Raw genomic sequence first — 13,391 nt, 5'->3', positions numbered from 1 at the left:
TCCCTATAGATAGATAGATAGATAGATAGATAGAGATACAGAGAGATAGAGATAGAGATAGAGATAGAGATAGAGATAGAGACAGAGATAGAGATAGAGATAGAGATAGAGATAGAGATAGAGAGATAGAGAGATAGAGAGATAGAGAGATAGAGAGATAGAGAGATAGAGAGAGTGTTGTGGCCCGTCAGTGGCCTGTGCAGCTGATAGCTGATTCCGACAGCGAGGAGGCTGGTGTGGTGCTGCGCCAGCAGTCTGTGCAGCTGGCACTCGAGTCAGACAATGTGGAGGCTGGAGAAGATGTGGTGCCAGAGGCGGCGATTCAGCCAGGGCCTTCAGAACCTCCAGAAGCTCCTTTAAGTGAAGAGGAAGAAGAGGAGGAGCCTCTTCTCGATGCACAGGCGTGCAGAGCTGCCAAAAGGCAGGAGTGGCTCCTCAGGAGGAGGTTTCCTCGAGAGTAAGGTTTGAGGCTAATTGGCCACTCCGTTAGCCTATTTAAGGAAGGACGACAACTGAGGCAATTTGCAGGGAACAACTTTGTTCACTCTCCTTCGCGTCCTGATCTTAGTTCTCTTATCAGGTTCCTGTAAATTGCTTCTGGGCTTTCTGCCAACCATAGTAAGATTACGATTATTTATTCTTTGGATTCTTGTAGGCTGTTAAGAAAGTTAATTAACAGCCTTTGTTTGAAAAAGACTGATTTAATTTAGTAAACTAAGGTTTGTATAGATTTTGTGTGTGCTGCGTTCTTTGAGGTCCATAGCTGGGGCAGAACAGAGATAGAGATAGAGATAGAGATAGAGATAGAGATAGAGATAGAGATAGAGATAGAGATAGAGATAGAGATAGAGATAAAACAGGTCTGATTGGCCTAAAGCTCATTTTTTAAAAAGTGGAAACAGCCACAACATTAAAAACGTCTTCAAATTGAATAAACCAACTCTGACAAAAACGAGAGACCAAGATAAGAAGGATTTGCTTCTCAGTGGCTTAGTGGGTAGGAGAGATCAGGCAAACTAATCAGAGATTAGTTTCCATCCATTGCTTCTTGTCCTGCCTTCAGTTGCTTTGGAGAATAGCTTGACTCCCTCTTCTTTATGGCAGTCTCCTGCCATTCTTTCTGGTCATATTACAAGAGAGTTGTAATGTAGTAACTGTGAGAGGGATCTTAGTGTCCTAGTGGACAATCACTTAAATATGAGCCAGCAGTGTGTTGCAGCTGCCAAAAACTTTTCTTTTGGAATACCTCCTACCTACCATTCTCTTTTGTCACTGTTAAATGTGTTCAAGGATCAAGCCCAATAACTCCATCACACGAGTATTCATTTAGTTAAAGGTCTTTATTCATAACATGTCTCCTCCTTACAGATGTTGGACTGGAACTGGCTCTGGACCGCATGGCTGGACCTTAAGTACCTGTGGGGTGGAGCTAAGGTAAGGAGGGGTCAATGGGTAAGGGTGGACCCTGGGAATTAATCTCATCAGCTCCCTGCCCCCTGGCATGGGCATGAGGTCAGGTATTTATATGTGACCGTCACATCTTTCTCCCCAAAGGTAATGGGTCTAAGAAGATATCTAGGAGTTCTTCATAAATGTTGGGAAGAGCTTCTATGTCTAATGCCATGGGAGTTTGGATTAGGTGTGCCGGATGCCAAGAAGTATGGTGAATCTATGGCTAGTATGGCTAGGGTATGGCTAGTCTAGAGAAAAGAAGGACTAAGGGTGACATGATAGCAGTATTTCAATATTTGGGGGCTTCCAGAAAGAACAAGGGGTCAACTTATTTTCCAGAGTACCTGAAGGCAGGACAAGAAACAATGGGTGGAAATCAATCACGGAGAAAAGCAACCTGGAATTAAGGAGAAACTTCCTGACACTGAGGACAATGAACCAATGGAACAACCTCCAAGATCCCTTCCAGGTGCAGTGGTGTAACATGGCCCATTCTTGGGCTACCAAGAACTGCCTGCATCAATGCTCTCTGCACTATCTGTGTGCTAATGCGAATATTGGGTTTTTTTCTCCCTAGAGATTCATGACCAAGTAAGGAGAGTGACAACAATAAGGAGGCCTCTTTGTATATTGCTAGGCATGAGAAGACATGTGCTCAACTTTGGAAAAATCAAAATATCCCATCAGAGGAAGCTATTATAAAAAAGATTTTAGAATGTGCGGAAGCAGATAAATTGACCAAAAAATTACAAGATAGATATCAAAAAGAAGTATGTTTATCTTGGGAAAAATACTACAGATGGTAGAGAAAAGGAAAACATAACCCAAATTAGAAGAGGAACTATATGTACTGAGAAACTTATATTATACAAGTAAAGTGAGTTCGGATAGACCTAATTGTTTTAGAAAGATATGTAAGATGTTCTGTCTTCTCCGGATTATAATATAGATATACAGTACCGAGTACTAGGTTATCAAGGTACTGTTTATCAAGGTATGCTAGCTTTGTTGGTTCTTGTTGTGTTGTTTTGTATGTTTTGTTTGTTATTTATATAATATGTCGTTCTCTTTTTGTTTTTAATGGTAAAATGTAAATAAAGATTATTTAAAAAAAAAAGAAGAAGAAGAAGACATGTCCATACAAACCCAAGGCAGGGACGAGATAACAAGACCCAAGCAAGTCTGACTCTTAATTTATTTACACCTAATCGACAGAATCTTACCAAACTAAAGTTGTAAATTTCTTACCTACATCTTGACAGATTCTAGGGTGTGACTACCATGAACCTCCTCCTCATCCAGTTTGGGATTGCACGGTCTCTAAAACTGGACTTCTTTGTGGGAAAACTTTGTGTTGCCAAAAGACTCCCCCACTGCTCCTACAGGTGCACATTCCATCACCTTTTTGTGTAGTATTTGTTAAAATGTCTTCTTGTAATTTGTATGGGAAAGGGAGACTGGTTGGAGAGATTCTACCAAGGGATTGGTCAGATAAGACACAGCATAGTCTGCAAATAGATAGTGGACGAGACAAGAAAGTCAGAGGAGACAATCCCAAGCAGTGGTGGGATTCAAATAATTTAACAACCGGTTCTCTGCCCTAATGATTTCTTCCAATAACCAGTTCACCAAACTGCTCAAAAAGTTAACAACCGGTTCCCCCGAAGTGGTGCGAACTGGCTGAATCCCACCACTGATCCCAAGGCTCTTGCGGTTTTAAAATGGATGGGAAGAATTGTATTTTCAGACCTGCCAGATTCTGGTAATGTAGCTTTACCAGAGGTGGGTTTCAGCAGATTCTGACCAGTTCTGGAGAACCGGTAGCGGAAATTTTGAGTAGTTCAGAGAAGCGGTAGCGAGTAGTTCGGAGAACCAGCAAATACCACCTCTGACTGGCCCCACCCCCATCTATGCTCTGCCTCCCGAGTCCCAGCTGATCAGGAGGAAATGGGGATTTTGCAGTATCCTTCCCCTGGAGTTGGGAGGGAATGGAGATTTTGCAGTATCCTTCCCCTGGAGTGGGGAGGGAATGGAGATTTTATAGTATCCTTTCCCTGCAACACCCATCAAGCCATGTCACACCCAGCAAGCCACACCTACAAAACCGGTAGTAAAAAAATTTGAAACTCACCACTGAGCTTTACAATAAGGTAGAATTAGTTCATCTAATTGTGTTCCTATCTGATCTACCACAAAAGCCTGACACAATTTCCCCCAAAACATTCACAATTCAGAAGTCTTGTTTCCTCCCATATCTGCTAATTTGCCATATGAGTGCCGGTCTTTGCACATTCAGTCTTCATCTACTTGTTGTTGTTGTTGTTATTTTTGTTGTTCAGTCACTAAGTCGTGTCTGACTCTTCATGACCCCATGGAGCACAGCCACGCCAGGCCTGCCCATCCTCCACAGTCTCCAAGAGTCTGCCCAAACTCATTCTCACTACATTGATAACCATATCTAACCATCTCATCCTCTGCCACCTCCTTCTTTTGCCTTCAGTCTTTCCCAACATCAGGGTCTTTTCTAATGTGTCCTCTCTTCTCATTTGGTGGCTTCAGCTTCAGCTTCAGTATCTGTCCTTCCAAGGATAGGGTTGATTTCCTTTAGGAATACATCTATTACTGACCCACACAAATCCTCATTAAACCATTGCAAAAACACCATGCAAATTTAATCTCCATCCCTGATAAAGTCCAACATCCCACAGAAATCTCCTTCTTTCTCTTCCAATAAAAGGAGCTGTGTTGGCCAAGCCCTCCATTGAATAGTCGAGTAGTGCTTATAGTACTTTGCTGTTTCTCAATGAATAAAAACAAAATGCTATCCTTCATCATCACCACTGACCCATGTTAGACATGTTGGCACATACTGTAGCAAGCTTCCTCTTGCTCTCCTTTCCGAAATAAAAAAATAAAAATAAAAGAGAAGGCAGATATTTCCTCTTCAGTCCAGTGGTGAAATCCAAATTTTTTTACTACCAGTTCTGTGTGCATGGCTTCGTGGGTGTGATGTGATTTGGTGGGCATGGCAGGGGAAGGATACCGCAAAATCTCCATTCCCAACCCAGTCTGGGACCAGCCAGAGGTGGTATTTGCCAGTTCTCTGAACTACTCAAAATTTCCGCTACCAGTTCTCCGAACTGTTCAAATTTTCTGCGACTGGTTTGCCAGAACCTGTCAGAACCTGCTGGATTTCACCCCTCCTTCAATCCCCTACTTATGATTGGAATCAATTCTTGCTTAACTTAAAGAACCCACCGAGTTACTGCATGATCCCAACAAACCTCAATCAACTTGTTTGTTTTCCATTGACGTTGCCGCTTTCCCGATTACACTGTCCAATTTCTTATTACTCTACTTTGTGTGGGATTTGGTGATCACTCATGTCTTCCATTCCACCCACCGGAGGGAATTGCTCCAAAACATCCTACAGGGGAGCCACGCTCCATAACTATAAAATTCAGTGCATTCACTTGTTGGCTTCAGGACAACACTGGAGTCACTCTTCAGATACCATGGCTGCCGCTCTTGTTGTCTTCTTCTGCCTCATCTCCTCGGTCTTATTGACAGGTGGTGAGTATTGCTATTCAACATTGAGATTCTAGAGAGTTGGTAAAGGGAGGTTTCTTACATGGATAAAGACACATGGATAGACAGACATCTTCATCTCTCTGTGTCAACTTGCCAAGCATTCCTGACCTGCTTTCGAGTTGCCATAGACAGGGGGATAGGGAATCGAGCCTCACAGCTACAGCGAGGAACAAAGCACATTCCAGCCAGCAAATGTCAAGGCCATCTCCATGGAGACGCACAGTGGCCGGAGGGAGGGACTTCTGCAATCAACAAAATTGCTTTGTTGGGGAATAGAACAGATGACACACCTTGGGGGGGAGGGGAAAACAGAGTCAGAGCCAAGGCACGAATTAAGTGAGGTCAGAGTTGGCTTCATTTGGGCCGCGCTGGCAGCTCTGTGCATGCGCACATCGGGAACAGTCACCAGCTCTTCTTCTGCCCCACTGATATCCAACTCCGAAGGCAGCTGACAATTGTCAGACGGCCCTGGCTTCATCTCTGCCTCTGATGCAGAGCATTCATCAGAGCCTTCCGCAGACCCCCGGACTGGCTCATGTTCCTCCCCAACCTCCTCACTGTCTGAGTCTGCCACCCGCTCTTCTGGCCGCTGGCGGGACACAACACCAGCTCCTAATTCAATGTTTTCAACCAAAACACTAAAACGAATGTCATAGATTATAAACCTACCTAACCCTTCCTCATACTCTCAGGATACTCTGTATTGGTTCTTAATATGCTGGCACCCATTCAGCGTGTTTAGAAGGCCGATCTCAATCAATAATAAAAAGAAGGGTTTGGGAGAGAATCTCATCTGAAGAACTGAATGAAAGATCATCTTTCCTATTTAAAAGCTGAGCTAATTTCTGATACCCTTATTTTTCAATCTCTAACCTTCTAAGATTCAAACATTTGGTAGAAATGGCTTAGGAGACACACCTAGAAAAAAATGTTATGAACAGAACAGAACAGAACAGAATTCTTTATTGGCCAAGTATGATTGGAACACAAGAAATTTGTCTTTGGTGCAGAAGCTCTCAGTGTACATAAAGGAAAAGATACGTTCATCAAGAATCATAAGGTACAACACTTAATGATAGTCATAGGGTACAAATAAGCAATCAGGAAACAATATTAATATAAATTGTAATGATACAAGCTATAAATTTACAGTCATACAGTCATTAGTGGAAGGAGATGGATAGTGGGAACGATGAGAAGATTAGTAATAGTGCAGACTTAGTGAATAGTTTGACAGTGTTGAGGGAATTATTTGTTTAGCAGAGTGATGGTGTTCGGGAAAAAACTGTTCTTGTGTCTACCGTGTTTCCTGAAAATAAGACCCCGACTTATATATATATATTTTTTGAACCCTGAAATAACCACTTAGTCTTATTGCCATGCACTCAAAAATCAAATTGGGCTTATTATCAGTGGATTTCTTATTTTGGGGGAAACAGGGTAGTTAATTTGGAAGTCTAAAAAGGGGTTTTAAATAACTGTTGCATAACTTGGTTGGCTCACTACATGTATAACCATTTTGCTTCTCTCCTCTGCAGTCACATCTCTAAAATGCCAGACCTGTTTGGCCACTGGAGGAGAATGTAGAAACGAGGACATGGCATTGACGGAGTGTGAACCAGACCAAACACATTGCCTTTCCTTGACTTTCTTTATTTCTATGAGTGAGTGAAATGTCTTTTCAGTTTAGCTGACAAGTCCATATTACCATCACTCAGTATCTCAAGCATCAAGGAATAGATCAGTTTCCTTGAAGGTGGATTTCACCATTGACTTCAATGTATTCTGCCAATTTCAGTGGGTTATATTTACTAGAAATGTTCTGTTGGCAAAAAAATATTGTTTTCTGTTGCTCTATCATTCATTTAACTGTGCAGAATAGTTTCTAGAAGTTCACCTGTCAAAATTAATTCTTCCTCCTTCCCTGAAATAAATGGAGGAAACCATCTCCAATGGGGTAATTTTGTGCCTTGAAATGCCTGCTTCTGTGCTCTTTCTCCTATTAAGGAAAACCATATCATCTTCTCGACCAGTCAACATCTATTAATACAAGGGATCTTGAATAAAATATTTAATCGAGCACGGTGCTTTTTAAACATTGCCTTTATTTTGTTTTGTTTTTTCTAAATCCCAGCATTTCCTCTCTGTTTCACAGCCACTCCTTCACTCAAATACACGGCTAAGTCTTGTGCAAGGGCTGAGGAATGTATTGATGGCTTTTACAGTTTCACCTCCGCACAGGGAAAATATTCTCAGTCGAACACTTTCTGTTGCCAGTCAGACGGTTGCAATACCCTGCCTCTTCTGTGTAAGTAACTCAACTCAATGTTTCTTTGCATAGCCTTAAATTTGGCAGTACTGTGAACAGGGAGTGAGAAAGCCAGGGGAGCAAATTTGACCCAGTTTAAGGAGAAAGCAAGGAGATGCTCAGTGGCTCAGTGGTTAAGACGCTGAGCTTGTTGATCAAAAGTTTGGCAGTTCAGCGGTTCAAATCCCTAGTGCTGCGTAACGCTGTGAGCTCCCGTGACTTGTCCCAGCTTCTGTCAACCAAGCAGTTTGAAAGCACGTTAAAAAAAAAATGCAAGTAGAAAAATAGGGACCATCTTTGGGAAGGGAACAGTGCTCCGTGCGCCTTTGGTGTTTAGCCATGCCGGTCACATGACCACGGTGACGTCTTTGGACAGCGTTGGCTCTTCGGCTTTCAAACGGAGATGAGCACCGCCCCCTAGAGTCAGGAACGACTAGCACAGATGTGCAAGGAGAATCTTTACCTTTACCTTTTAAGGAGAAAGCAACAGCACCAACATACATGCCTCCAAAGAGATGTAAAGTTTCAATGGAGCAGCAAGTTTCAGGGGGAGAGAGGGTGAGGAATAACAGAATAACAGAGTTGGGAGGGACCTTGGAGGTCTTCTAGGCCAATCCCCTGCTCAAGCAGGAAACTCAATACCCGTGATGGCGAAACTATGGCACGCTTGCCACAGGTGGCAAGCATAGCCATATCAGTGGACAGGCAGCTCAGCTCTGGCGCGCATACGTGCGCCACCCAGCTGATTTTTGGGCCTTCAGAGCCCACCAGAAGTAAGGAAACACGTTGTTTCCTGCCTCCGGAAGATCTGGGTGGGGTGGGGAAGACCCGTTTTTCTTTCTCACCTGGCTCCAGATCCTCTCTATGCATCTGGGGAGGGCGAAAACAGCCTTCCCCACTCCTTCAGAGGCCTTCCGGAGGCCTGAAACAGCCTATTTCCCAACTCCCTGTGGGACAGGAAGTGACTTGTTTGCTGTTCCCCAGCCTCCAGAGACTCCTAGTGAGGCCCTGGAGGCTGGGAACAGTAGCGGGGGGGAGGGGAGTTGCACGCACATGCGCAGGGCTGGGCACATAGAATTATGGGTATGGGCATGCGTGCGTGAACCTCCCCCACCACCCTCCTGGCACACAATGGCAAAAAGGTTAGCCATCACTGCCCTATACCATTTCAGACAAATGGTTATCCAATCTCTTCTTTAAAAATGATGACTTAATAAAAGTTCATTAGTTGAGTGAGCCATTGTTGGGTCAAACACAGGTAGTCCTCAATTTACGGCCACAATTGAGCCCCAAATTTACATTGTGAAGTGAGAATTTTGTTACATGATCTTTGCCCCATTTTACGACTTACGTTACCACATTTGCTAAGAGAATCACTGCAGTTGTTGAATTAGTAACACGGCTGTTAAGTGAATCTGGCCTTCCCCATTGACTTTGCTTGTCAAAAGGTTGCAAAAGGGGACCACACGACCCCAGGACACAGCAACTGTCATAAATGTGAGTCAGTTGCCAAGCATCCGAATGAAAATCATGCGACCATGAGGATACCGCCGTGGTCATAAGGGGTGAAAAATGGTCATAAGTCACTTTTTACAGGGCCCTTATAACTTCGAACGGTCACTAAATGAACGGTGGTAAGTCAAGGTCTACCTGTATAAGATAAAAATAGCAGCTATGTGTCAGTGGAGAACATGGCAGTGAAGCAACCCAGGTTAAAATGTCTGCCTAGAGTTGCAGTCAACCACAGGAGGAGAAAGAAGAGCTTCAAACAGTGGTGAGTTTTTACTGGTTCTCCCCGGTTTGGGTGAACTGTTAGCAGCCGCGGCAGGAGACTTCGCCCACCCACCCAGATGCTTCTGCACATGTGCAGAAGCATCATGCGTGTGTGTGAGCGCACGCGCACCCACAACCGGTAGTGACGATTTTTGAAACCCACCCCTGGCTTCAATTACTGAAGTTGCCAATCAGAGCTAGGATTGTCCTAAGGGGAAGTGAGCCCTACAGACTATTCTCTCAAAAGGGCTCATAAGGGGTAAGAAGAGGGGGGGGAAACATCTATTCTGAAGGGGAGCTTCAGAACATGCCTCAGGGTGGATTTGTGATGGAGAAGATGGATTGAGGTGCCATCCTCATTCCTGGTCCAGCTCTACCTTCACACTCTTGGATTACAAATCCTGTCCTGGATGGGAATCCTGGAAGCCAGAATGCAAAAGGACTTGGGATTTAATATGGGACGGTGGCCATGAAAAAGTTTGCTAACCTTGGGTTGATTCCTACAGTGCCATTCCGTGATGAACTCAAACCCAATAGATTGGTATGTTTTGGATCATACACAAGACACAGAGATTCCCACCGGCCAACTCAGCCAATCCTCTGCCTTGGCCAAGAGACACGTTGTCTCAACATGAATTTTACCATGAATACATGTGAGTGCAATCTTTTTGTTTTGTTTTTTTCCCCCTAAATCAGAGAAACGATAGAAAGAGAAGAAGAAAATCCAGGTAACCAAAAATAAATAATTAAAACCCGAAAAGTTTTTTTTTAAATTTGATTTATATGCCACCCTTCTCCGGAGACTCAGGGTGGCTTACAATGCGTTAAGCAATAGCCTTCATACTTTTGTATATTTATACAAAGTCAGCTTTTGCCCGCACAATCTGGGTCCTCATTTTACCTACCTTAGAAAGGATGGAAGGCTGAGTCAACCTTGAGCCTGGTGAGATTTGAACTTGCAGTAATTGCAGGCAGCTGATGTTAATAACAGTGCTTTTAGTCTGCTGAGCTAAAGTTGGGGGAGGAGATTAAAAATTTGGGAGAGGGAGAGGCAGACTGACTGCAGGATGGCTCAAAAACATCGAAAGAGCATCCATTGCCGAGCTGCTGAAGTTAAAGGTCTAATTACAGTGATGGGAATCAAAGAATTTAACACCCAATTCTCTGCCCTAATGACCGGCTGGGAGGGCGTGGCCATGGTGGGCGTGGCCAGGGGGTGTGACAGGCAGCATGTACAAAGGATTTTCCCAAAGAGTGGCTACGCTCACGAGTCTGTCAAGAGGAAAACTATCTTTCTTTTCTAATATCCTCGCAATAACATCTCAAGAGATTCTTATTCTTCCTTTTTTTTCCTCCACAGTTGGAGCTATCAAAGAGGAGGGCTGGTTCCAAGGATGCGCAACCCCAAATGTATGTACCTATCCTGAAGGAGAGGTGCGAAAGGCCAATGGCCTTGTAGTATTCAGCAACACGAAGGAGTGTAACACTGTGCCATTATCACTTGACAACAGTTTTCTTTCCATGTAGTCAGATTATAGCCTTCTTCCTTTGTCTTTCAGGATGTATAAAAGTGAGAAGGAGGTTGGAGCTTCGGTAGTAAGAGTAACAGAGGTTTGGGGTTAAGCATTCTTGAGAGCTTGGTAGTAATTTAAAATATGGAGGAGCAGTCCTGAGAGGGTTGAAATGCTGTGTTTGGGGCTCCTAGCAGCTGAAGGGAAGGTGGTTTTTCTCTAAACATTCCATTTTCACTAAATCATAATGACAATAAATTGTGGTGTTGAAAGCATTTGTGTCTGTGTATTTTCTTAAGGAGTGTTTGGACACCCAGGAGAAGACAGCTTTGATAAAGTGGTCATTCCCTCCTCTATGTCACCCATTCTTGACTCGGTTCAGATTAACAGAGTTGGAAGGGACCTTATAGGTCAGTGATGGCTAACTTTTTTGCCATCACGTGCCAAAAATGGGGGGAGCACGGGGGGGGGGGTCACGCACGTGCGTGCCCACACCCATAATTCTATACGCACGCACCCCCCCTGGACCCGCCCGCTTTTGGCACTCGATGGCACAGTGGGCCTGGTAGGCCTGTTTTTTTGCCCTCCCCAGGCTCCAAAGACTTTCTAGGAGCCTGGAGAGGGTGAAAACAACCTTCCCAACCCCCCACCCCCCAGAGGCCCTCCGGAGGTCGGAAATGGGCCCAACTTCCGATGGGCCCAGAAGGCCTGAAAATCAGATGGCCAGTGCACGCATGCGTGCCAGAGCTGAGCTTGCGTGCCCACCGATATGGCTCCGTGTCCCATCTGTGGCACACGTGCCATAGGTTCGCCATCTTGGTTATAGGTCATCTAGTCCAACCGCCCCACTCAAGCAGAACCATTACACTACACCATTTCTGACAAATGGCAGTCCAATCTTTTCTTGAAAGCCTCAAGTGATGAGGCTCCCACAACTTCCAAAGGCAACTTCTGTTCCACTGGTTGATTGTTCTCACTGTCAGAAAGTTCCTCCTCATTTCTAGGTTGAATCTCTCCTTGGTTAGTTTCTATCCATTATTCCTTGACTGGCCTTCAGGTGCTTTGGAAAATAGCTTGACCCCCTCCTCTCTGTGGCAGCTATGCCCTTCGCCACTTTTCTTTTGGGATACTTCCTAGCGTTCTCTCTTGTCACATTGTAAGAGAGCTGTCATGTAGTAAGTGGGAGAGGGATCTTAGTGTCCTAGTGGGACGACCACTTAAATATGAGCCAGCAGAGTGCTGCAGCTGCCAAAAAAAGCCAATGCAGTCCAAGGCTGCAATAACAGAGGGATAGAATCAAGATCACATGAAGTGGTAGTACTGCTTTATAATGCCTTGTTAAGATCACACATAGAATAGTCAGTGCATCCAGTTTCGGTTGCTGCGATAGAAAAAAGACACCGAGACTCTAGAAAGAGTGCAGAGAAGAGCAACAAAGACGATTAGGGGACTAGAGGCTAAAACATATTGTTGCAAGAATTGGGTATTGTTATGTATGTATCTATTTTGTGCGGGAAATTCAAATGTACAGTGAATCCTGATTGGTTAATCCTGAAAAGTATATAAAGAGGGCTGTTGCCTGTGTTCCTTTGCTGAAGTCTCACCCTGAATTAAAGAGCTGTTGTTACTAGCCTTCTTGTGCCTCTCGTTATTCCTGCGCTACAACATTGGCGACGAAGGTGGGATAGATTGCCTGGATCCGGCAATATTGGCCAACTATCGTCCTGTCTCCAACCTTCGCTTTATGGCGAAGGTTGTTGAGAGTGTGGTCGCACGACAGTTTCCGCAATTCCTGGAGGAAACATCTTATCTAGATCCGTTCCAGTCGGGTTTCAGGTCTGGGCACAGCACAGAAACGGCATTGGTCGCGTTGGTTGATGATCTCTGGAGGGCTCGGGACAGGGGTTGTTCCTCTGTTCTGGTCCTGTTAGACCTCTCAGCGGCTTTTGATACCATCGACCATGGTATCATGCTGCACCGGCTGGAAGAGTTGGGGGTGGGAGGCACCGTGTTGCGGTGGTTCTCCTCCTTTCTCTCCGACCGGTCGCAGTTTGTGTTGGCAGGGGGGCAGAGGTCGACCTCGAGGCCTCTCATTTGTGGAGTGCCGCAGGGATCGGTCCTCTCGCCCCTTCTGTTCAACATTTATGTGAAGCCGCTGGGTGAGATCATCCGTGGCTTTGGGGTGAGATACCACCAGTACGCTGATGACACCCAGCTGTACATCTCCACCCCAGGCCACCCCAACGATGCCCTTGAAGTGATGTCCCAGTGCCTGGAGGCTGTACGGGTCTGGATGGGGAGGAACAGGCTCAAGCTCAACCCTTCCAAGACTGAGTGGCTGTGGCTCCCGGCATCCCGATATAGTCAGTTGACTCCATCACTGACTATTGGGGGCGAGTCATTGGCCCCCACAGAGAGGGCTCGCAATCTGGGAGTCCTCCTGGATATGCAGCTGTCCTTGGAGGAACATCTGACGGCTGTAACCAGGGGGACCTTTTGTCAGGTTCGCCTGATTCGCCAGTTGCGGCCCTTTCTTGATCGGGATTCCCTGTGCACAGTCACTCATGCCCTCGTCACCTCTCGCCTTGACTACTGCAACGCTCTCTACATGGGGCTCCCCTTGAGGAGCACCCGGAGGCTCCAGCTGGTCCAGAACGCAGCAGCGCGGGTAGTGACGGGAGCAGCATGGCGCTCCCATGTAACACCGCTCCTGCGCGAGCTGCACTGGCTCCCAGTTGTCTTCCGGGTGCGCTTCA

The 13,391-nt window shown here is 45.3% G+C and overlaps 1 protein-coding gene across 1 annotated transcript; it reads left to right on the top strand.

The window, feature by feature from the left end:
- Nucleotides 1-4,916: 4,916 nt before the first annotated feature.
- LOC148112362 (phospholipase A2 inhibitor and Ly6/PLAUR domain-containing protein-like) lies at nucleotides 4,917-10,910 on the top strand. The gene is made up of 5 exons (XM_087876449.1): nucleotides 4,917-5,025; nucleotides 6,582-6,707; nucleotides 7,199-7,351; nucleotides 9,631-9,777; nucleotides 10,485-10,910. The coding sequence occupies exons 1-5, from the start codon at nucleotides 4,968-4,970 to the stop codon at nucleotides 10,649-10,651; spliced, it is 651 nt and encodes a 216-aa protein (XP_087732575.1). The 5' UTR covers nucleotides 4,917-4,967; the 3' UTR covers nucleotides 10,652-10,910.
- Nucleotides 10,911-13,391: the final 2,481 nt, after the last annotated feature.

This window comes from Pantherophis guttatus, chromosome 10 (assembly GCF_059756535.1).
Source record: "Pantherophis guttatus breed Tessera chromosome 10, ASM5975653v1, whole genome shotgun sequence".
NCBI lineage: Eukaryota > Metazoa > Chordata > Lepidosauria > Squamata > Colubridae > Pantherophis > Pantherophis guttatus.
Note: the sequence above shows the minus strand (reverse complement) of the source record. Positions and strands in the feature narration are given on the sequence as shown.

What these genes read in the sequence shown, in the direction of transcription:
- LOC148112362 (XM_087876449.1), top strand. Translation starts at nt 4,968, where the DNA reads ATGGCTGCCGCTCTTGTTGTCTTCTTCTGCCTCATCTCCTCGGTCTTA. An exon ending in CTCGGTCTTATTGACAGGTG is followed by an intron (nt 5,026 to 6,581) that starts GTGAGTATTGCT and finishes TCTCCTCTGCAG; the next exon opens with TCACATCTCTAAAATGCCAG. An exon ending in CAATACCCTGCCTCTTCTGT is followed by an intron (nt 7,352 to 9,630) that starts GTAAGTAACTCA and finishes TGATTCCTACAG; the next exon opens with TGCCATTCCGTGATGAACTC.